We start from the raw sequence: 22,020 nt of genomic DNA, 5'->3' as shown, positions 1-22,020 counted from the left end.
TAATCGCCAGAACATTTAATAGTTTTCCATTCTACCTAATTACAAATTCAAATCGAGTGGCAGCTCCGATAACGGTCACAGCTGCTAAGACCAGGGCGGCACACTGCGTACTATCGCCCGATAACTTCTTTGTTTTGAACTCACGGAAAAGCAACCCTGCGTGTGCTCTCGCCAATTGGAACTGCGAATATACTGCCCGTGTATATATGTAAATGTTTATAATTAGCAATTTTTCTACGAAACAAACGATTAAATAATGCAGTTTTCTGCCCACTAAATGCCAAATACAACACACAGACTGCGAGCCACGAACGGTGATGTGATCAAAGTACTAGACTAATCCAACGAAAAACGCGAGTCCATTTTAAAGCGAAGTATAAAGTGCCAAACAAAGGGACTGCGAGCAGCCGAACCCAGTCCAAATCCAATCATTATACTCGGTCCGTGACCTGCCGACGAGCCAGCGAGTAGGGCAATAAGCATGGGCAACGCCAGCTCCTCCGTGCACATGCAACGCGAGCGCCACAAGTCGACCGACTTGTCCACGCCGAGCTCTCCCGCACATTTCCGCGATTCGATGGGCGGAGGAGGAGCGGGACAGGGCGGGAGTGCTGGCGCAGCAGCTCTGGGCGCTGCAGCGGGGGCGGCGGGAGCTGCAGGGGGTGGAGGAGGTGGCGGCGGAGGCCAAGCTTTCTCGTTCGACAAAAAACATACGGCAGTCTTGAACGAGGGCTCGTCGCAAGAAGACGACGACCCGTACTACACGGGAACTGGAACTGGATCCACTAGACGAGGCACCGCACACGACGACGCGACATCAGCTGTTACCCGAGACCACTCCAGCATGGACAACAACGAGGAGGATGAGGAGGCGGCGGCAGGAGCGGAGCCAGCGACTGGATCTCAGTTAACCGGCGATGAGGACGACATCCGGAAGACGGCACTGCCGACCGTTCTGCGGTGGGACGGCGGCGGCAAGAACGTCACCATCTCGGGCACATTCTCCGACTGGAAGCCCATGACCATGGTGCGCAGCCATCAGAACTTCGTGACCATCATCGATCTGCCGGAGGGCGACCATCAGTACAAGTTCTGCGTGGACGGCGAGTGGAAGCACGATCCCAAGCTGGTCAGTTGGGCGGAAAATCAATATATGCAGCAGGCTCTTCGCTTTCAGTGTTTTCGATTCGGGCGCCCGAATGACGCAGTTAACGATTTTCGCCCCGCGGGTTGTGTAATCGCCGTAAACAAAACGAAGTCTCCCAGTAATCAGTAGTGGATTTCAATTGGGTTCAGAGATGCTCATCCAGCTTTAGCTTTTTTTTGGAGGAACCCCTTTCAAGTGCTTCGTAAATAACAAATGCAATTAAAGTTACAAGTTTAAGAGAGCAAACTGCGATAAAACCCCTTCGTAGATTACTAAATCCGGATAGACGTCGCTAGTTTTGTGGACACAATTTATCTAAGTGACTTTTGAACATTGCTATCAGGCGAACAATTTGAACTATAGAAAAGAGTTAAGGGAATAGTAACGTTTTCAAAGATAAAATGGTTTTTGGATAACAAAGTCCTGCTGTGATAGAATAAACAAATTAACTACTTGCTATATTAAAATAGTTGCAGAATTGTAAGAAAACGAAATACAATCAGAAATGTGAAATGCACAGATTTTAAATCTTTATTAAGAATAGTTTACGAAGCTCACGTATTTTAACCATATTGGTTTTAAAGACTAATAAATAAGGTAGTTTATCTGACATTTAAATTAGTAATTTAAACGAAAGCGAACTATTAAAAGAATTTTTGTATTATATATATATTTTGTATATATATGTAGGAAGCCAGAATTATGTGTATATAATCCAAATTTGTTCGAAACAAGTAGCTCAAACTTAGTAGCTTAAACTTAGTTATTAATTAAAGAGAGCAGGCATTGCCCAGCCATATTTTTTTATGAAGTATTGCCCACTTTTCGTTTTATCGCCAACTCAGCTATCAAGTTTCATGAGTTTTATTGAACTCAACCCGAGGCCCACAGATATTGTCCCAATTATATTTGGGAACCGCCCATTTATAGCTGTTTACCCAAACTATTGTTACAGACAATTTGATTATAGCTTATCGCTTTGCGCTTTGCTATTTCAGAAAAGCGTGGAGAACGCCGAGGGGCAGAGAAATAACTTGGTGTCCGTGCGGGAATCCGATTTCGAGGTATTCCAGGCCCTGGCCAAAGACAGCGAGAACGTGACCAACTATGCAGAGAAGGAGTACTCGCAGGAGGTGCCGCAGGTGAAGCCCTGGGAGAAGGTATCTGGCCCGCCAGTTCTGCCGCCTCACCTGCTCCAGGTCATCCTCAACAAGGACACACCGCTATCGGTGAGTGTTCTCAGTGCCTCAAGAGCTAACGCCCGTAACCTTACCTTGTTCTGTTTCAGTGTGAACCCACTCTGCTGCCGGAACCCAACCACGTGATGCTGAACCACTTGTACGCCCTGTCCATCAAGGATGGCGTCATGGTCCTGAGTGCCACGCACAGGTATCGCAAGAAGTACGTCACCACGCTGCTGTACAAGCCCATTTAGGCAACTCGCAATTGGTATTTTAGCTGTAGGAAGATGGTTTTTATGAGGGATACCACGTCCCGCTTGTCAAATTTACCTTATTATGCAGTAAAAGTGTTTTAGTTTTCTCTCTATTAAGCGTTGTATTTTTATTAGTTATAAATATACGGAACTTGTAAAAATATAAGATTATTGCATTGTGTCATAATTTGTAATTTGTATTTGAATTTACTACGAATCGTACAGCTTATTTGCAATTTCAACCTGATATGTCACTAAAGTCGCGGTCTAGGATTAATTTAAGCAACTATGCATATTGACTGACTGATAATTTGGTTCCCTGTTCGCTGTATATGAGTATAACAACACTTTGGATTTTGATCAACGTTTCATATCACATGTGTACGAATGTCTTCGCTCACGGCAATCTATCGGAATACAAACATTCTCGAATATCTACGTGCTCAACTGGACAAAAACTGAACTAGACTAGCAGACCGACCATCCATCGCAAGCTTCACATCAGCTTGACCTTGTGGTCCAACTGATCGTCGTCGATCTTCTTGGCGAACAGCACCGGTGTCGAGGAGGCCAGCGCCACCGTCTGCTTGGCCAAGAATCGCTCGTGCATTTTGTTGGCCGTGTGCTGGAACTCGCCATCCTCGTCGAACAGCGCCTTGGTGAAGTACTCCGTGAAGAGGCGGCCCATGTACTGGTCCTTGGTGGACGGCCACCAGCCCTCGAGGAAACCAATGTGCCCGCCACGAGCCGTAATCACGATGGCCACATGGGTGCACTGGTTGGCCGCCTTGATGGGAATGGCATCCAGTGGCTGGAACGGATCATCGGCGGCGCTCAGGCAAAGCAGCGGCACCGAAATGTGATCCAGTTTGTTGTGCAGCGTCGCATCCGAGTAGTAGTCATTCACATGGGCATATCCGAACTGCTTGGCCGTGAAAAGCTCGTCGAACTCTTTGATGGTCTTGCAGCGCAGAATGCGCTGAATATCAATGTCGGAGTCCTGGTAAATATCCCTATAGATGTCCAGGTGATTGCGCAAGGTGCGGCACAGACTTCCAGCCAAGTGGCGACCCAGCAGGCTGTTGATCACTGGCTTCTCGATGCTGGCGCTGCCCTTGTGGACGTCCCACGGCACAGATATTATCTTTGCAGCCGAAAGGAAGCTCCTGGCCTCGTCGCTCTTGCGGGCTAGATAATTGCCCAGAATCAGGCCGCCCATTGAGATCCCAGTGGCTCCCAGCTTGCATTTTTCGGGCAAAGTGCGTCGCACATGCTGGACGACCTCGCACAGATCCTCGCAGTTGGCGGCGCAGTAGAGACGCGGTGTCTTCAGCTCTATGCCGCCGAGTCCGCGGTTATTAAACACCACCACACGCATGCCAGACTGCTGGGCGGCGAAGACGAGGCACTTGATGTACTCCGCCTGCGACTCACCGGTCAGACCCGGTAGGATGAGGATGCATGGAGCACTCGAGTCGCAGCCCTCCTCCATCCAGTCCAGGGCCACCTCCCCGCCATCTTTCAGCGAGAGAATTTCGCGGCGGTAGTTGACGCGCGGCAGACTCTTGGAGCGCAGCAGGCTCGCAAGGACGGTCTGGGCACGACTCTCCACACACCAAAAGGTGGGCCAGTACTTGTTCTCCAGCGTCGGCACCTTGCGGATCAGATACTGCTTGAACGGCCCGTCCGAACAGGCGATTATCGGTCGCTGTAATTAGACGGCAAGTGCGGTGATTAGTCACGCACCGGATGTGATGCAATCGCTGGTGTTACACTCACCTTGACCACCTGGATAAGGTAATAGACGACGTAGGCCACCACCGCCATGCCCAAAACATGGAGGCGCGGCAGGTTGGACAGGTAGGCATACATCGAGTAGAACATGGCGTCGTTCTCTGAGTGAAGGCTCCGCACAGACAATTTCGAACTTACTGCTGGCCGGGAAAGCGAGCTGAAAGAACGAACAAGCCACAAATGAAATGATTACAGCGCAGCGCGACTTGTTAGCGGCATGAATGGGCTATTTCGGGCTAATAAGTACAAGGAGGCATATCTAATCGCCGCGCGGTAATGTATGCATATGGATTCTGATTGAACGAGTGGTCGTCCGTATCAAAGGCAGACAAAATACGCCGCGAAAGGGTGCAGGCGGGCGGGTTCAGGTACACTTGGCTCGTTCACGGCGCTTATCGCTCACTCACAGCAGGTCTGGACGGTGGGCTGGGTTCTGGAGCTGTGACTGCGACTGCGATTGCGACCGGGGCTGCCGCTGATAGACGCCTCTTCCGGCGGACAGGCAGCGGACGTCGTGTACCGGGCCAAGGAGCTCGGCCACGGAGCGACACAGGACCAACTTGTGGCCGGTGGTTGGACCACGGACAAGGGCGCACAGCATGGCGGCTCTAAACTAAAGACTATTACTAGCTTGGTGTGCTTAAACCAAAGGTTTGTGTCCGGGTGCTCTGTCAATTGTGCTGGGTTCCACAATTTATGTGTGCTTACCTTAAAAAGAGGGCAAAATAAAAGAATAAATACAAATTTAGACAAGGCGACTTAATAAACCTGTGACGCGGCTGTGACACAAATCGAAACTGAGTCCGCAGACCGATAGTATCTGTAACTATTGGATTGACCCCGGACTTTCGTTGTTGGGCTCGGACTTCCCAGCGGCGTCGTCACGTGCACCAACAGAACAATGGGCGGGATTGGGTGGTGGTGGCGGTGGTGGGCGGATAATGGTGTTCTATTGATTCGCCTAGGTCGGTGAGTGCAGGTAATTACCGTGCCAAATGTGACGGAATCGAAACTATTGTGTACTATACGCAGCTCTCGCCGAGAAGCCGCAATACGTAGATCGGTGTACAGCAATCTCTTAGAGGCAAACTGCTTCGGTTACACGCACTTATGTAACCTTATAACAAATTGTGTGCATTTTTCGCGTCGCTGGCGAGAGAGGAACCTTGGGGCAAGCGTTGGGGATCCAAAGAAACTCGGAAAAAACCTAGAAGGGTGCACACTACCAAAATATAAACACAATCGCGGGACGCTAACGGTGAAGCTCGCAGAGGGACCAGACTAATCTAAAAAGGCGCCCGAGTGGTGCGAGACCTGGCTAATGGACGCGTTCCTCAGTGGTACAAAAATGGCCGCGTTCAGCGAGCAACAATATTGTTGATCACAGGTTCATACGATAGTTGTGTTGAACACGATTGGTGCAACTATATATAAGATAATAAAAGGCATATACATAAATAAAAACTTTAAAATTTTATTAATATTATATTTGCCTAATAATTATATTTGCCATAAAGAATCATACAATTCGTTGAGGGTCGCTAAACTATAACACAACATTTCATTATCGTGCTAATTTATGTTGTAAGGATTGCAAATATTTCATGTTAATAAAAAAAAAACCGCGAGCACCGGATATTTGAATTCTAATTTAAAAATGTTCCAAGAAATTACTATTTGGGTTTCTTTTTACTTATATATCGTTTCTAGAACTTGAAATGCAAGCTTTAAGAATTATCGATAAAAAACAGTAGTGTCAAAGGACTATAATAAATGAGCTTTTCGAATATTTGAGCAAGCACAACTTTTAGTATATTCCGAAAAATCCCCGTAGTTATTTATTCGTGGCTCAGAGACGTTTTCGAACGGGCCACCGACGGTCACATTGTTCGCGATTTTTGTTGTACGAGTGTTTTTGTTGTGCTTGCTTGCATAAAACTGCGAGTTCCAAGTGAAATATCTATTGTTGTGGCCCGAAAATGCCAGAAAATTAGTGAGCAGTGGTCCCCGCCCCAAGTCCGCAGCAAGCAGGTGCCAAAACCACCCCGCGATCGGCAAAAACAAACCAATGACGTCGCGAATTTGAGGTGACAAAGAGCAGCAGGAGGAAAGTGGTCGCCCAAACGACCGTATTGTGTCAGCGTAATCAGTATTAGCAGCATTAGCAGTCCGGATTGGACACACCAGTCAAACGAACACCCCCCACTGACCGACATAGAAACATGTGCTAGACCTCCTCGAAATGGGATCGCGTATCAAGTGAGTATGCCCATGCCGCCCAGTGCCAGTTCGCAGCAGCAGTGGGCGTTCCGCTCCACTGGTCGCTATCGCAGCGCTCTCACTCCCACGACTCATCGCCCATTCCTCCCGCTCCTCCCCCCAGAAATGACGTGAAGAAGCTCTTCGAGTTCTGGTGCGAGGTCTCGCCGACGCCGGGATTAGAGAGGGGCACGAGTTCCAGGAGCGGCGGACCAGCTGCTCCCGCCGGCGTGATCGTGGAGAGCTTCCCCGAGGGATTCCGCGACCAGGAGGTGCTCACCGGCATCCCATCGTTTGCCTTTCCCTGCGACACAACAAGGTGCGTATGCGGGCGGGGATTATAAACTGGTTCCCAGTAGGTTTCATGTATGACAGCTGTGGAATATATCCATTTGACCTACTGATTCACAGGATGAAAGATACACACATCCACTTTTGTGTAGGACAGGTTCGTTAAAACTAAACTAACAAAAACCCATATGGCTGCCACATCCCAGTTTATGTACGATCTAGATCAAAAAACAAACTACGTCAGCCATTTATTACTGAAAAATGTTTATGGCAGATATTGCAAATCGTAAAACATAACCAGCTCGATCTGCCTACATGGAAATAAAAAGCCCTTGGAACTTTCCAATCGCATATAATCGGACGCACTGGCGATGCTGATCGCCCAAATCTCTACTTTATAGGGTCGGAAGCGGCATTAGTCAGAGGGTAGTCCGTTTTATAAATAATCTGCAGCAGCAGCAGACGCAATCGCAAGACCAGCGATCGTCGTCCATAGCCAGACGGAAAACAGGGGTTCCGGCGGCGATGAGTCACCAATCCGACCCGACCACTTCCAACAACTAACAACAGATAGCTTGTCCATGAAACGAATAACCTGTTGTGCCGTTTCTGTTGCTGTTGCTGTTTCGCTTTCGGTGTTTGTTTACACAGCGAGTTCGCGTAATGAACTGTATTATTCAATGGGCATTGTTCGACGCCATTCGCTTACCATTTCCTGGAGCACCGGGAACTGTATCAATTGGCTCCTTCGCCACCTGCTTAGTCATACGACTGCCCCCGACAGACTCATCCCATCCGCTTATCTGGCCAGCTGTCCGTGCGGCAAATTCATCGTCTGGTTAACCATTGGCTACATTAGCAATTAATTGACTTTTCGCTGCTGGAATTTCAAAGTTTGTTTGCCAGATAACTTTTTCCAGACAAGAATTGGTTTGACCTCATAGCTTATCTGCGAATTCTCGGAAACTACGACTACATGAGCAGGGATTTCATTTGCTCACATACAGCTGCGGTCGAAGTAATATGACTAAAAGTATTTAATAGAAAATATTTAACGAACCTGTGGCCTAAATTCAACTGTATGAGAGTGAATCATGCGTTTATAACTACTAAAAAATATAGTAAAATGCATATTTTAAAAAACCTTCCCTATTTCCATGCTCATATGCAACTTGTAGCTAGTAGTTCGCCATTTAATATAATACTAATTTGTGTTATTATGGGAGATTTTCAAGTTTAGAGAGAAGAGAGCGTGGGGGAGCACCTTATCTTAAACGCTGCTGAATATTTGTATACAGAGTGGCGCGGTGATAAAGAAAGTCGAGTCCAAGTCAACGTCCCAACTGCCCAAGATAGCCTTCGCTCCCCAAATTCGCCTCCGTTGCCCCAAGCTGCCGGGCAGCCGTATCAGCTGCGGATTCGGCGTTGTGCGCCGCCTGACTTTGCATATTAAATTGAGTAATGACACGATCCGAAACACTTAGATCTAACGACTTTATGTAACTGGGAGCGAAGTGGAAAAGAGCTCCAGTCGAAGCTGAGGCCGAACAATATGCAAATCGGCGGACAATGGGAAACGTGCCGGGTAACGAGACTGCGGCGTCATTGTTGCAAAATTGCGATTTATTTAATTTGTTAAATGCGATTTCAACACAATAATTAATGCGGACAACGCGACGCATAAGAGGCAAAGGAAAATAAATCAAGCAAACGGAAGAAAGCAAAAACTAGACTCGGTGGCATGAAATAAATGAAATGTACATATGTATATCTCTGTGTAAACGGGCTAAAGACCTTTGCAATTGCTCGAAATTCCCACCGTGTACGCAATTCAACTGTTGAATCACCAAAGGTGGATGGTATCGCTTGTCAATGAGTGGCCAACTGGAGCAATATTTTGAAATCAGGATATCAAAACAACTTGTTTACTACTACTTGTTAGGGCATTACTCAATGAGGCTCTGAGAAAAACCGACGAAAGCCGAGCGGAAAGAATAATAAAATCGGAATGATTTGTATGCTTTTATAATTAACCCTGAATTCACTGGGCAAGTTTGTTTGGCGTCTTGTTTCGTCACTTTACGACTTGAAAGCCACAGTCGTGCGAAAAATCACATTTACATATGTGGGTTATGTTATGAGTAGAAAACGAAGAGCAACTCGTTGCCGTATTAGTCACGGAACATCGCAGTCGGGGAAATTCGGGTTAGATTGGGCTCATCTATAGTTGTGGGAAAGATAACTAAATATAAGTGGTATCTGTCTACAAACAAGTCCAAAGTTTTCCATTAGCTTGTGGCTTTTGAGATTAAACACATATCATATCACATCTATTGAATTTGTTTTTATCCACTGCACAGCCAAATATCAACAACTCATCATGCGTAACATTGGGCAACGCGCGATGAGCAAGGCCAGGCAATGAGTAGCCGGGGCAAATACGATTTCCAAACCTTGGACATTGTGGAGTTTCAACTCCGCCAACATCATTTCATGTGTATCTTATTTAATACTTACCTATCTATCCACAGCACCTCGGTGCAGACATATTCCTTTGTGCACACCACTGGCGATTCGAAATGGCGCTTCGGCTTCTGTCGACAGGATCCGCGTACGAACACGGCCATGGTGCTGATAACCTACCTGCCGTGGCACGACACCTTCCTAAAGCTGCTGCCCGTGCTCGCCGAGCTGAAGCGGACGGATCCCAATGGGTTTCGCACCTTCCTCTCCGAGGCCTACAACCAGGGTATCCCGGATTGCGGCGGCAGCCTTAAGGTCTATTACAGCGCAGGCCAGAGTGTAAGTGGATCAGCCTTCAATAGTTCCGGACGAGATCTTGATCCACTTGTCTTTGAACAGCACTTCACCTTCGAGCGCCCACTGCAGTTTCAGTTGCCCAGCATGCCGGAAAATGTGAGTCCTACGAATTTGTAAACCAATTAAACGGAAACTAAGAACATATTTCGCTTTAGCACAACTTGAATTTGTACTACAACTTTGTGGAGCCCAAGGAGATGATCGCCGTGTTCGCTGCGATGCTGGCCGAGCGTCGAATAATCTTCACCTCGAGACACCTGGACAGGCTATCCTCGTGCATCCAGGCGGCCAACGCATTCCTATATCCCATGGTCTGGCAGCACATCTTTATACCCGTGCTGCCGTGGGAGTTCAAAGACTACCTGGGTGCGCCCATGCCATATCTGATTGGTGTGCCAGAACCTGTGCTCGAAACCGTAAGCTCCATAGGCTAACAATATGATTTCAAATAATAAATTCTTTTGAAATCGACTAGGTAACCAGCGATGAGCTGGGCGAAGTTGTGATTCTGAACTGTGATACGAAAATATTCGAAAGCCCATTCGACGATGTGCACAATCTGCCGACGGAGATTGTGTCACAGCTGAAGAAGCATCTGAATCACACACATGACCACATCGGCGACCGCATCTCGAAGATCTTCCTAAACGCACTGGTGCAGCTCATCGGTGGCTACCGGGACGCTGTGGAGTACCACGAGAACAGCAAGACCTTTAATTCCCAAAAATTCATTGAATCTCGGCCGGCGCACCTGCGCCCCTTTCTTGCCAAAATGATGGATCTGCAGATCTTTGCGCAGTTCATTGACGATCGCCTAACGATGCTCAACAGCGGACTCGGCTTCTCGGACGAGTTTGAGCTGGAGACGGTGCGCTATGCGGAAAAGAAGAAGCGCGGGCGAAACTACGCCATCATGAAGAACCTGAAGGACAAGGTGAGCCGAGGACTGTCCACTGGACATCAGCGATAGCCCAATGCTGTTAGCCTAACCCTCATGGTGCCAAATCCGCCCTACACCTACACCATCATCCCCCTCAGTTGCCTGGCTTGGAGGGGACCTGGGAACAGGGCTTGCATTTCCGTTTCGCCTCTCTGCGTTGACCCGCTAACCCACTGTACTCTTAAGTTACCTTACCACCAGTCCACCTTATGATGTTCTTTTATTTGATTTGATTTAATCTATTCCACAGTACTTGGGAAAGCGCAGTTTGTCGCGATTGTTTGCCAAGAACAATACTTAGACTGCCCACCATGACAAATCCACCAAATCCAATTACCAATATATAAACGAGTAGAATGTTCATTCCCACACACCTTATTTGCAATGTTAGTTCAAATGATTTCTTATCCTTATGCAAACCAATTACTTAACGTCCTAACAAGCAACTGCACCGAATTATTTATGTTGCCATAAACTAAGATGGAAACGTCTGAATGTTTGTTGATGCATTCTCAATTAATATCTTTTAATTTGTAAATTACATGTTTTAGTTAGCTAATTGTTTAATTTTCCTTCTTTTGTTGTGTTCTCTATCAACACCTGTGGCAAACAAACAAAAAGCGAAACATTTTTTTAAATTTATTCACACTAAAGTGATCAATATCCTTGGCAAATTGGTAATGGACCCATGCACTGTAATTTCTATACTAACACCTATTGTTAAAATCACTCTTAAAATCGTATGCTTAAGAAAGTGAACAATCTTTTCTAGTATAGTAATACCAAATATCTTTTAGTCTAATCTGGCTTTTATACTAATTCATTCATTTACTAACATCCACCGCGAGTAATGACCTTTCACAGCAGTGCTGTTTAAAAGAGCACTCTTTGGTCGCAGATTTTAATCACCACCTCTCAACGTGTCAAGCCCCATTGCCCCAGTGATCCCCAGCTCCCATTACCCGAATCAGCATTGTCATCGTAGCCATTAAGTGTAGTTAGTCGTAGCTTAAATAACCCATTGGTTGTTCTGCGCATCTCATTCACGCCGTATCTCGCCCGTATCTTGTGTGTCTCTCTTTCATATGCCGCTTGGATCGCTCATCCTACACTGTTCTGTGCTTTCTGCTCTCGCTGCGGTTGTGACCAATCGTTTTCTGATCCAAAAAACGCGTCTGTCTAACCATTGCAGACTAATCCGGCTGTAAAGTCTGCCGTCAAATCGGTGAGTGGTCCAGTCCCCGTTTAAAGCCCGAATCCGTGTTGTTTCCAGTGCGCTTTTGTGAATCTCTGCAGATTGTAAAAGATGCCTAACTAACCGCTTTTCAATCTTCTCAGGTAAAGGAGGGCTCGCGGGGCATGAAGACCGCCTACAAGGGATTTAAGACAAAGCTGCGCGAGAACGGAAACCAGTTTGGTGGCACGCACTTCCACTTTGGACTTGGCTCCCCGAATCATTCGGATCGTCCTGACGGCACCAGCGCAGGATACGTGCGTGGTGGCAAAGCCATTGGGGCTGCACACCACTCGGCACCCAGTTCTCCAGTGACCAGCAAGCGTCTTGATGGAATTGCCTCCGTCACGGGAAGCAGCGGCAGCGGTGGATCCGGCGCCAGAGAGCCGCGGGAGTTCCTGCGACGCGGTCCCGTCCCGCTGGCCATGTCTAGCTCGAGCAGCCACATTCAGCCGAACGGCCATGCGTACGGTGCGAGTGCTGGTGCTCATTATGGTCATCATCTCGCTGCGTCTCCTGCTGTTAGCTCGGCGAGCTCGCTCTGCTCATCTTCGGAGATGAACCTGTCGCAGGAACTGCAGAACCATCCGCTTTTCAAGACGCCAGCAGTGGACCGCAGCGTAAGTAATCTGGTGCGGGCGTACGAGCTTCGGCTGCAGCAGCTCCAGTAACTGGAGCTCCTGGGTGCAGCCGTTCACATGCTTGCCGCTAAGCTAAATCGACCACTCATCTCGATGTGCTGTGAATTTATGTTGTTCTCATGCTCTTCTTGTTTTTGTTTCCTTGTCTGTGTCGTGTCTGTGTCCAACTGTATGTCGCCATCGATCGATCGTTCGTCTTACCCACACATCATGCCCACAAACACCCCACACACCGATATACCTAACCGATCACACTCCACTGATACTTGCACCCACCCCCATCCCGGCATTGCCATTGGCCCACGCAGCTTAAGCCGAACGCAGAGCACAGGCGAGGAGCAGCACCGCCAGCTCGTCCACCGCCTCCGCAGTCTACGCCCGCCTCCTACTACAATCATCCGTATGCCGCGCATCCGCACGTGGAGGCGAAGCCGCCAAGGCACACTTCCACGCCCACCAGACCGCGTCAGCCCCTGCCCACCGCCGATTCCAGCAGCTTTGATAGTCCGCCGGACGTGCAATCCCCACCTATTCCGCCCCGGAGGCAGGGCAGCTCGAATGCGATTGTGGCGGCCACGGCTGCAGCCGTCAGTGCGGAGATTAGCAAACTGGAACGTAACTGCTGGAAGGACGAGCCCATCGGAAATGACTCTGTACGCATGTCGAACGCATCCTCGTCATCGGCGACCTCATCCTCCTCGGGCGCATCGTTTGTGACGGCGGCGTCGACGTTCTCGCACCTTAATGTGTCCGATCCGCCCATTCCGACACCGCGGGCCAAGAGAGAGGTACACCAGCTGCGACGTTAGTTATCTAAGCCCATCCTGGTTGTGGTCCCCCGGCAAAAGCACACTAACACACATCAAGGGCCCTCATGTAGTTTCTCCCCGATTTATACTAACGTCATTTACAAGTTGATGTGTCCATATCAGATGTCCCCATTTGATTTTAGATGTCACTGCTGTAGTTGAAGTTAATAGAATCATTAATCTCTACTAATCACTCTTCCTGAAATCCGTTTAGTAAAGGTCGTTCACCATTGTTTCATGAAAAAACCCATCATCTATTTTCCATAGCATACCTATCACATATAGCATAGCATACCTACCAATTGGTGGGAATCCAACTACTAATACTCCCTTAAAACAATCCTACGACATGTATAGTTTATCCACTAACAGTTTGATTATATATGCGTTGGTGGTATATATCTTCTTTTTTTGATTACTTCATTTTTTCATTTAACTTTTTGGCATTAATCGACTGCATCCTTTGTAGTTTTGGTCAACCGCATTTAGATGCTTGTGACGGCTTGAAGTAGGTAGCTTGTCTTGAATGTACGCCCAAAGCTTTCTAACAACCCGTACGTACGATTGTCCCTCCCTTACCCGCAGCAGCAGCAGCCACTGGAGGACAGCATGAATGATCTGATATCGCTGGACGATAGCAACAACACCAGCTTCGACCTGGAGGACTTCGATCCGCTCAATCAGAATGCTCGTCCGTTGCCGCCGCTCAGCACGGCGTTTGCCAAGAAGTGCAGCACACTGCCCGCTGGCGTCAACAGCAGTGTGGTGGCCAGCAGCGTCAGCAATCCACTGTACCCGTATTTCGCGCCCAAGCACATGGCCACGGTGGCAGCTGTGACGGGACGGACGCCGCCGATGCACCCACCGCCGCAGATCCAGCGCAACACCATTGCCGCCAAGCCCGACGACGACTTCGAGCTGCTCCGCAAGTACGGCCTGGACCAGTTCACCCTGAACGCCAACGGAACGGAGAAGCCGCAGCAGCTCACCACCGGAAAGGGCATGAACAACTGGACAACATTCGATTGAAGGGATAGAGCTGGTCAGATAACCCGCTTCAAATATGATACCAAAATAAGTGTGATTGATAGATTGTGTTGTAAATAGCTAGGAGATATAGGCAAAATCAAGGATGGGAGACCGATGACAGTAAAATAACCCCTAAATACCCAACATTGTGTGTCTGCAGTAGTGAGTTAGTTATACTTCAGCAGAGAATCTAATTAAAGCGCTTGTTTGTGTAAATAACAGTTTAGTGAAAAGTTTTAACAATTGCATGAATCGGAACTCTCGCTAACTACGCATACTTACATACATATTGTACACTGGACTTCCAAATCAAAAGACACGAGAATCTAGAGTAGCATGAATTTAAGCCAATTAGCCTAACAAATTACCAATAAATATAAAATAAATTCCAATTAAATGACGTGGCTCTATATTGTTACATACCCTAATTTGAGTATAAACAGGCGGTTTAAATATTTTGCAACGTAAATTGCGCACATAGGGAACACAAAACGTTGGCTATACATGAGAGCCTTATTAAGGAAGGGACCTACTGGCCCTTCGCTTTGTTCTCGGCCATGCAGCTCAGGATGCGGGTCTGCAGTGCCCGTGCACCCTTGAGGTTGATCTCCTCGTTGTCGGGCAACAACTTATCCATGCGTTCCATCCATTGCTTAGTCTGCGGGTACTTCTCCCGGTCCACTGGTATGAGCAGATCCAAGGTCACCAGAGTGGTGTGGATGGACACGTCGGCAACGCTCAGTTCGTTGCCCACCACGAAAGTTCCCTGCTCCAGAAAGTGCTCCAAGTCGGAGTACGCATTGTGGCAGAGGGTCAGCGATCGGGGGTTATATTCTCCCTCGCCACCGTAAATGTTCCGAGCCACAATGTCCTTTACCACCTGGAAGAGCACTCCGTTCTCGTAGTGCATGCGATGGTCGATGTGGGCTCTCCTTTTCAAATCCCGCGGATAGAGTTGGTCATTCCCGGCGTACTTGGCTACCAGGAAGCACACGATGGCGTGACTGTCCACGTAGACCTCGCCATCGCTGTCCACAAACACCGGGATCTGGTGCTGAGGGTTCAGCTGTAGGAAGCCAGCGTTACATAACGAAATCAAAGATTTTCAAATCCAACGAACCTTGACAAATTCCTCGCTCAGGTGCTCCTTCTTGGCGAAGTCAACGGGTCTAAGGATTCAAAAAGAAGCTTGCATTAGCAATCTAAAGTGCACTATTCTTTTGGTTCTTTTACTTGAGCTCCAGGTCCAGTCCAATCAGTTTGGCTACCAGGATGCACGCCCTGGCGGGAGGACTAAAAAGGGCGTAGTACAGCGTTGGCTTCGACATTCTCCCGAAGAATTCACACAACAAATGGCGATCAAGGTGAACAAGAAGCCAGCGGCATGGGCGTAGAGTAACAGGGAATAGGTCTGTTGCAATTTACAATTCTAACATCTCATTTCAAAGATTTTTTTTGATTTGTTCCATTGTGTTACTTATTCATTTAGTAATAATTAAAAAAAAGCCTTTTTCCTAAACAAAAGTAACTAAACCCCTCTGAAAATATGGCAACTACGCCCGTGAACAAAAGTAAAAGGTGTACTGGGACTGCCAACCTGTTCGAGAAGTGCAAAACAGCTGATTGGCGCGAAATTCAAAATGCAACTACAAAACAATTCCAACTAATTCGTGTTGTCTTAAGCCATTTATTCTCATTTAAGTCAATCCTTAGCTAATATACGTATACAAACTACTGGAAAATATAACATACTTAGAGTGCTACAATACAGGTCAACGAATTGTGGCGTATTAAGTTAACTTAACAGGCCAAGTCTAATTCTTTGGGTCGCCTAAAGATTAGGACCTTACATTTAAGATCTCTGCGGCGGCGATTTATGGCGAATCTAGAAGATCAATTACGGAATCCTCTTTGGCCTTAGCCATACAGTTTTCGTCATTATCCTCTGCAAGTAAAGAAAAGGTTTCAGGTGGGCTCAATTAGAAACGGGATGCTGAATGAAAAATCAGTATAAACTTAAAACAGTGCTTGACCCCCGTGGGTAAATAAAACGACAGGTCTTGGTTGAAAATTGTTTAATCGTATAGTTAAAGTACACATCTCCTTGTACATTGATTTCATATTTGTTCGTTCAGATATTTAGGGGGGTTTGCGTGGTCATAGTCAAAGCATTGTTCAATTAAAAATCTTAACATATAAATCCGTAGTGGTACGGTTTGAGCTTAAATACGCCAACAAAGGCCAGGGAGGTCATATAAGGAGGTCATCTAGCTGGACGACATACATAACATACATAATCCGTTATTTCCAATCGATTTGCATTGATAAAAACACCTTCGATTGCTTTCAATATTATGGACCTTTAATGCCATATGCCATTCCGCCCTGTCTTGCAACGTAACTTAAATGCGAGGCATGCAGCACTCTCCAACTCCACACAACACCGCCTCCAATCCGTACAGAATCCGTAGCTTAACTAAAATAACTTAACTACTTTAAATTTTGTTACCGCGACTGGCCGCCGCCTGGCGTGCATCCTTTCGTTTCGTACTTCTCGTGTCCATTGCGCTGACCGCTTCAATGGAAAATAAATTAATTGCGTTTCCTATAGTAATTGCTAATTAATGCTGGTGCTAGTTTGTGTGTTTGTAATATCTAGGAATATTTCAGTTGCTGTGGCTGTGTGGTGTGGCGTGTGTTGCTGAGAGCACTGGCAAAGCGTAACACAACTAACTACTCGAGACGACACGAATTAAAGACACGGGACGTAAGCAAAGCGTTTTGGGGTGAGCCAACTGAAAAAAGGGGCAGCAACAATCTGGCCGATGGGGGAGCACTTGGATTCACTCGGGAACAGGGGACCCTCTCCTACAAAACCTGTCTGTACTGCCTGCGTCCTGCAACACAAGAATTACAAGCATCAGTTGGTGGCTCGCGATTGAGAGAGTATGAATAATGGAGGTGATGCAAGGCGAATCGAACGCCGAAGAATAGCCTCTGAGGTAATATGTGGCCGTGCGCCACCGGAAGTGGAACCGAAAACAAAAACTGGACGGGCCAAAATAGGGACCATAACAGTGAGAGATGAGACCGCGAGCCGTGAGATGTGCGATTAACGTTTGTGGGATGTGGGGGGTCCTGCCTACGGGCCGGCATTCTGGCTCTGGCCGGAGGACGCCGTGGCAGCTGCAGCAGCCGCAACCGCAGCCAGATCCAACAGTTGGAAGTGCTTTTGATCCGCGACCGCAGCAGCCAGGGATTCCAGGAGGGAGGCATGGACGGCTGCCGCCGCTGGCTGCTCGTGCTGTTGCTGCTGCAGTTGCTGCTCTGAGACTGGCTGCTTCTCTGGCGATTGGCGGCTGGCCTGCTGTTCTGGGGATTCTACGAGTTGCATCGGCGGCAGCATGGACGGGTCACACAAAAAGATCAGGGGAAGAAGAGAAAGAGAGAGAGAGAGAAAGAAAAAAGACAAAGAAATGCACAAGTTACTTGAATTAGTTTAGTTATTATCATCATATAACCTTGGGGTTAGGTTAACACAACAACAATCGGAAAAGAGGCTCTCAACAAAAACCTTCACTAACAAACTGGCATTATTTATTAAAATTATCACTTAAAATAAGAGTACATATCGTGGAATAATTTAGATTCGGTGACAACACAAAATACATTGAAAATGAACTAGGACAAATGGTGGTATAAAACCGAAAAATACTCTATAAACTTTGCTTAGCCGACGTTTGGGCGCCTTGAGCTCTCTGGCTTGGGTTTTCTGTAAGAATGTTCTGATTAAGTATGGGATTCTTGTTCCAAACCCGAACCATTTCACAATCGATCGACGGAAAACATACCGTGGGCGCAGCCAAACTCCTAAATGAACACGCTTGTAAAGCTCCTCCGCTTTCTGAGGTTTCTTAAAAACATTACCACCTACAATACAAGCAACGAAAGCGGAAAGAGTCAATTTGTTGCCTACTTAGTCTATACAAGTTTTGGCTAGGGGATTTTATGAAATGTACGGAAACCTTTTCGATGCTGGGCTTCGTAGATCTAACACAAAATAGCATGATAAATAGCCCTTCTGGTCGCATTTTAAAACATAAACATATGTTTGTACATACTACATTTAAAATTGGGTTAATTTGAACTGGGTCAACTCATACTAAAATCGTGGGAATCGGGGACCTAATTATATTCGAATAACAATAAGTGATGATGAAAAGTCAGAATCATACGTAATATCTATGTAATTTTCATTTGGGACAATGTGCATACTCTTTCGAATTATTGCAGTTAAAATTTTCTATTATTTAAGACAATTGATGCACCAAAATAATACTTTTACGTTAAATAATGTCCTAGAGCTTTGCCGTAAAAAGTGAACCGAAAACTAAATGCCTTGAATTTGTTAGGATTTCATTCCTCTGTCTGAGTTATTGGTGCTGAAGCGTGGTTGAGTCAGTGTGGATGTATGTAAATGGGATGTGTATGGATTCTTATAACTACTTTACCCTAGGGTCTACAATTAGCAATTTGTAAACATAAAGATTTCTTGGCTATACAGAGATATAATTCTCGTTACTGGCTTATTGCAAAAAGGGATCCAACGTACCGGATTGCTGGGGCTGCTGTGCCGGGGTGTAGGCACGTTGGCCGCCACCGCTGCCGTTCGACGTGGAACTGGCGACGGCTTGCTTGGCGGGCGGACGACGCTTAGCCAGCGGCATGTCGTCGTCTGAATCGCTTAACGTTAGGTCAACCTGTTGCACAGACAGAATACAGTCATATAATAAAACAGTTTGGTAGGTTGTAGATTGGAGCTCTCTACTTACAGTTTCACTGTTTGACGTTGATGTGGGCTGCTCGTCCGGTGCTGGGGACAAATCCCTCTTTACTGGCTTGGCGTCGTCCGAGATAAGTTCTGATAATGGCCGAAAAACTTGATTAATGGCAAAACAATTTAAAAGTTTGCGTGTGGAGCGATTACCTATGTCATCCGATATAACCTCAACCTTTTGGGCGGGCTTTGAAGGCGTATCAAGGATCTGCGTCTCGCTCCGTAGTCCTGGTGTGCTCCAAGATCCATCCTGATGAAGTTGAATCTCAGTATCATCACTCTTTAGAAGCGACGAGCCCAACACCTCCTGGAAGTAGCTGGAAAACAGAGTTTAATTAGTTACCAATACATGCCAAATAAATTGACATTTCTTACCCATCTATGACCAGGTTGTCATAAATGGCCGGCTTGTCGCATACAGGGCAGTTCCACGTGGGCTTACGCTCATTCATTTGCAGATAGAGACTGGCATCGAAGCATTGCAGATGCGAGCAGGTTGATGCTCGACAAGGCAGCAGCATTTTCATCTTGCCCAACGGGCAGTTAAGGGAAACCTTCAGCATAGTGGTGGCTATTTCGCAGTCAGCATCCTCAGTCAGCTTCTCTTTGACTGTAAAAATATGTGTTTATTATTAAGGTTGCATCAGTGGAGAACAGGAAACTCACTTAAGCCTCGCGTGTAGTCCGCTGGTTTTACGCCCTTCGTCTTCATTCGCTGCAAAAGCTGTGTTGATGTGAGCTTCTTTACCAGGTATACGGCCAGGCAGTAGCTACGCGTGTAGTCCGGACACCACTGCACCGTTATGGTGTTGGTGACGGTAGGCGACAGCTTTACATTGGACGTGACATTAACGGGTCGCGGCGGACGCTTAGGCTCCACATTTGGTCGGTTTGTAGGAATGACATTCTGCAGGGGAATAAGGAGCAGGATATTATACCAGGTCATGATTGGATAATCACTTAATACTTACAGGCAGCTGGCAGAGCTTGTTGTTCACTTTGACGTTTACGTTCGGCGGGAAGCAGTCCTCCTGGTCGCACGAAGTCTCCACCAGGCAAAAGCGCAGTTGAACCTGAATGGCGTGCTCCACCTTGGAGCTGTTGCGGATGTCGCGATTAGAGGCAATCTCGGTGGCCTGCTGCGGCGTGAGTGTGAAGTAGAAAGGCACCTCTTGGACGCGCTGAGTGTTGCGTGGCACCAGAGTTGAAGGCTTGATCAGCGTTCCGAGTACATCGTAGAAGGCTAGCTTTTTCAGCCGCACATCAGGGTGAATAGGCAGCTGACTGTTGATGCTGTGTGTGTGGAGGAAGGGTGCGCCGCCGACCACATTCATCTGGCCGCCGGGTACCTGCACGCCTTGACCGCTGCCCACGAGGCCCACCGGATTGGGCTGCACGGTGGGCGGCAGCTGGATGTGCGAGTACATCCTGGTTGGGTCGATGTACTGCAGCGTGGCGTTTTGCTCCTGCACGGACTGGGCGTAGACTTCCTGGACCTTCGGGGCAAGCAGTTCCAAGTTGGTGCGCAAGAACGAGAGGATGCGGCTCTGCAGGTCGGTTTTTCGTCCAGCGAATGAGATGTTCAAAAACGACAGGATTTTTTGCAGCTCGACCACTCGAAGCATCTGCACCATTTGCTCACATTCCTGAAGAGACGGAAATGGCATGGCGAACAATGAAAATGTATTTCGGAAAATTGGGAAGGTGTCTATGTCCAAATAGCGGGACTTAGCACCAAGCGTCCGCACGAACACACACACAAGCGCGCTCTATATGCAAATATCGCGTTTTCGCACATATGTACACATGCGTATGTCTTGTGCGGCTTTATGCTGAAAAATATCAGAAATTCGCTTTACATTATATGCCAAGCAATTGCTTGACAGCCGCACAAAAGCCAGGCTTCCACATTTTTCCCATCTGTGGATCATTTACTGGTCCGAAACTGCCGCATGCCACCAAATCATTACCTAGATGCTCAAACATGGCGTTCTCGCAAAAAGTTTCTTTTCGTGGAACCGATCGGGTTTCAGTGGCTTTTAACGTTGGAATATGCAGAAATTTCAGTAAGGCTTGTGTTCGCCACTGGCGGTCTTCCTTCTTTCGCAAATTGCACTTAAACAAACTACCGCAAAAATGCCCCCTTTTTTTGTCACACGAATTTTGTTTTGTCCGCACGGTCTGAAGAAATATGGCGGATGATAGTGTTGCGAAGCGCCGGCGGACTTGGCTGGCAAATCACTCTGTTCGTGGGTGGGGAAGGGTACACCATTTTTTCTGCGGTCACACTGCTTATCAATAGCCATGGATGGCCCCCCATATTTATGAAAAATTCTTTGGACTGAATAAACTGGGACTGGCGGAAACTTACCTTGTACTTGCTGGTATCAAAGGGATTAACTGCTATTGGCGCTGACGATGTCGATTGGTGCCCGGGGCTCGAAGATGTTGCGGCATTTTCCGCCTGCGTGCGAGCCGTCTGCGAGCGGGTCTTTCGCATCACTGTTATTTTCTGTTCACGGCGGCGTTAGGCGTTCGGCAATTGAAGTCGCGGACTCGTTTGCATTTGCCTGGGACGCGCACCACACATAAAAACAAGCAATTGCCGCTGTTTTTCAACGAATGCGGAGAAACAAAAATATTCTACGCGGCGTCGTCGCGGTGGGCCGACTAGAGTTGTCACTATCGATCGGCATTGAGGAAATCCCTAACGCCTGACCGATTCTTGTCTCACGCAGCCCGAAAATGCCCTAACGCGTGCGTTTGTTTACTTTGTTAGCAACC

General features: G+C 47.4%; 5 protein-coding genes across 24 annotated transcripts; 2 read left to right on the top strand and 3 right to left on the bottom strand.

Annotated features, from left to right (window-relative positions):
* The first annotated feature begins 156 nt into the window (after nucleotides 1-156).
* LOC6733669 (5'-AMP-activated protein kinase subunit beta-1) lies at nucleotides 157-2,769 on the top strand. Its single transcript, XM_002080680.4, has 3 exons — nucleotides 157-1,129; nucleotides 2,146-2,376; nucleotides 2,436-2,769. The coding sequence occupies exons 1-3, from the start codon at nucleotides 482-484 to the stop codon at nucleotides 2,580-2,582; spliced, it is 1,026 nt and encodes a 341-aa protein (XP_002080716.1). The 5' UTR covers nucleotides 157-481; the 3' UTR covers nucleotides 2,583-2,769.
* Nucleotides 2,759-5,687, bottom strand: LOC6733668 (phospholipase ABHD3). Of its 5 annotated transcripts, none has more exons than XM_044922650.1 (4): nucleotides 5,145-5,687; nucleotides 4,784-5,084; nucleotides 4,362-4,533; nucleotides 2,759-4,290 (listed from the first exon to the last, which is right to left on the bottom strand). In XM_044922650.1, the coding sequence occupies exons 2-4, from the start codon at nucleotides 4,975-4,977 to the stop codon at nucleotides 3,079-3,081; spliced, it is 1,578 nt and encodes a 525-aa protein (XP_044778585.1). In that variant the 5' UTR covers nucleotides 4,978-5,084; nucleotides 5,145-5,687; the 3' UTR covers nucleotides 2,759-3,078. The 5 variants fall into 5 exon arrangements, with proteins under 5 accessions (XP_044778585.1, XP_016026643.1, XP_002080715.2 ...); XM_016167702.3 differs by having other exon boundaries at nucleotides 5,364-5,687; XM_002080679.4 differs by having other exon boundaries at nucleotides 4,784-5,687.
* Nucleotides 5,688-6,141: 454 nt separating this feature from the next.
* On the top strand, nucleotides 6,142-14,799 carry LOC6733667 (DENN domain-containing protein 1A). 8 transcript variants are annotated; one of them, XM_016167195.3, is made up of 10 exons: nucleotides 6,142-6,635; nucleotides 6,760-6,954; nucleotides 9,458-9,728; nucleotides 9,789-9,842; nucleotides 9,902-10,162; nucleotides 10,222-10,680; nucleotides 11,879-11,911; nucleotides 12,025-12,540; nucleotides 12,870-13,349; nucleotides 13,959-14,799. In XM_016167195.3, exons 1-10 carry the CDS (start codon nucleotides 6,619-6,621, stop codon nucleotides 14,397-14,399), a joined length of 2,727 nt encoding a protein of 908 aa, XP_016026634.1. In that variant the 5' UTR covers nucleotides 6,142-6,618; the 3' UTR covers nucleotides 14,400-14,799. The 8 variants fall into 8 exon arrangements, 7 of the variants coding, with proteins under 7 accessions (XP_016026634.1, XP_016026637.1, XP_016026633.1 ...); XM_016167198.3 differs by having other exon boundaries at nucleotides 13,956-14,799; XM_016167194.3 differs by lacking the exon at nucleotides 11,879-11,911 and having other exon boundaries at nucleotides 13,956-14,799.
* LOC6733666 (glutathione S-transferase 1) lies at nucleotides 14,786-15,791 on the bottom strand. Its single transcript, XM_002080677.4, has 3 exons — nucleotides 15,633-15,791; nucleotides 15,520-15,568; nucleotides 14,786-15,465 (listed from the first exon to the last, which is right to left on the bottom strand). Exons 1-3 carry the CDS (start codon nucleotides 15,725-15,727, stop codon nucleotides 14,929-14,931), a joined length of 681 nt encoding a protein of 226 aa, XP_002080713.1. The 5' UTR covers nucleotides 15,728-15,791; the 3' UTR covers nucleotides 14,786-14,928.
* Nucleotides 15,792-16,072: 281 nt separating this feature from the next.
* Nucleotides 16,073-21,947, bottom strand: LOC6733665 (E3 SUMO-protein ligase PIAS1). 9 transcript variants are annotated; one of them, XM_039292305.2, is made up of 9 exons: nucleotides 21,608-21,947; nucleotides 20,208-20,882; nucleotides 19,903-20,143; nucleotides 19,612-19,846; nucleotides 19,387-19,553; nucleotides 19,232-19,320; nucleotides 19,012-19,159; nucleotides 18,251-18,329; nucleotides 16,460-17,780 (listed from the first exon to the last, which is right to left on the bottom strand). In XM_039292305.2, the coding sequence occupies exons 1-9, from the start codon at nucleotides 21,734-21,736 to the stop codon at nucleotides 17,243-17,245; spliced, it is 2,301 nt and encodes a 766-aa protein (XP_039148239.1). In that variant the 5' UTR covers nucleotides 21,737-21,947; the 3' UTR covers nucleotides 16,460-17,242. The 9 variants fall into 9 exon arrangements, with proteins under 9 accessions (XP_016026626.1, XP_039148239.1, XP_039148240.1 ...); XM_039292306.1 differs by lacking the exon at nucleotides 21,608-21,947 and adding an exon at nucleotides 21,207-21,470; XM_002080676.4 differs by lacking the exon at nucleotides 16,460-17,780 and adding an exon at nucleotides 17,975-18,171 and having other exon boundaries at nucleotides 21,608-21,945.
* Nucleotides 21,948-22,020: the final 73 nt, after the last annotated feature.

The sequence above is a fragment of the Drosophila simulans genome, chromosome 2R (genome assembly GCF_016746395.2).
Source record: "Drosophila simulans strain w501 chromosome 2R, Prin_Dsim_3.1, whole genome shotgun sequence".
In the NCBI taxonomy this organism is placed as follows: Eukaryota; Metazoa; Arthropoda; class Insecta; order Diptera; family Drosophilidae; genus Drosophila; species Drosophila simulans.
Note: the sequence above shows the minus strand (reverse complement) of the source record. Positions and strands in the feature narration are given on the sequence as shown.

Bases quoted from the DNA above. Each gene is read 5' to 3' on its own strand.
- LOC6733669 (XM_002080680.4), top strand. From the start codon at position 482: ATGGGCAACGCCAGCTCCTCCGTGCACATGCAACGCGAGCGCCACAAG. The intron at 1,130-2,145 runs GTCAGTTGGGCG...TTGCTATTTCAG, and splicing joins GGAAGCACGATCCCAAGCTG to AAAAGCGTGGAGAACGCCGA. The intron at 2,377-2,435 runs GTGAGTGTTCTC...GTTCTGTTTCAG, and splicing joins ACAAGGACACACCGCTATCG to TGTGAACCCACTCTGCTGCC.
- LOC6733668 (XM_002080679.4), bottom strand. From the start codon at position 4,977: ATGCTGTGCGCCCTTGTCCGTGGTCCAACCACCGGCCACAAGTTGGTC. The intron at 4,534-4,783 runs GTGAGTGAGCGA...TCGTTCTTTCAG, and splicing joins GCCCACCGTCCAGACCTGCT to CTCGCTTTCCCGGCCAGCAG. The intron at 4,291-4,361 runs GTGAGTGTAACA...GTCTAATTACAG, and splicing joins ACCTTATCCAGGTGGTCAAG to CGACCGATAATCGCCTGTTC.
- LOC6733667 (XM_016167198.3), top strand. The intron at 10,163-10,221 runs GTAAGCTCCATA...GAAATCGACTAG, and splicing joins CAGAACCTGTGCTCGAAACC to GTAACCAGCGATGAGCTGGG. The intron at 10,681-11,878 runs GTGAGCCGAGGA...TAACCATTGCAG, and splicing joins TGAAGAACCTGAAGGACAAG to ACTAATCCGGCTGTAAAGTC.
- LOC6733666 (XM_002080677.4), bottom strand. From the start codon at position 15,727: ATGTCGAAGCCAACGCTGTACTACGCCCTTTTTAGTCCTCCCGCCAGG. The intron at 15,569-15,632 runs GTAAAAGAACCA...TTGAATCCTTAG, and splicing joins GGACTGGACCTGGAGCTCAA to ACCCGTTGACTTCGCCAAGA. The intron at 15,466-15,519 runs GTTCGTTGGATT...GGCTTCCTACAG, and splicing joins TGAGCGAGGAATTTGTCAAG to CTGAACCCTCAGCACCAGAT.
- LOC6733665 (XM_039292305.2), bottom strand. From the start codon at position 21,736: ATGCGAAAGACCCGCTCGCAGACGGCTCGCACGCAGGCGGAAAATGCC. The intron at 19,160-19,231 runs GTAAGTAGAGAG...TCTGTGCAACAG, and splicing joins CAACGTCAAACAGTGAAACT to GTTGACCTAACGTTAAGCGA. The intron at 18,330-19,011 runs GTACGTTGGATC...CTTGTATTGTAG, and splicing joins ACAGCAGCCCCAGCAATCCG to GTGGTAATGTTTTTAAGAAA.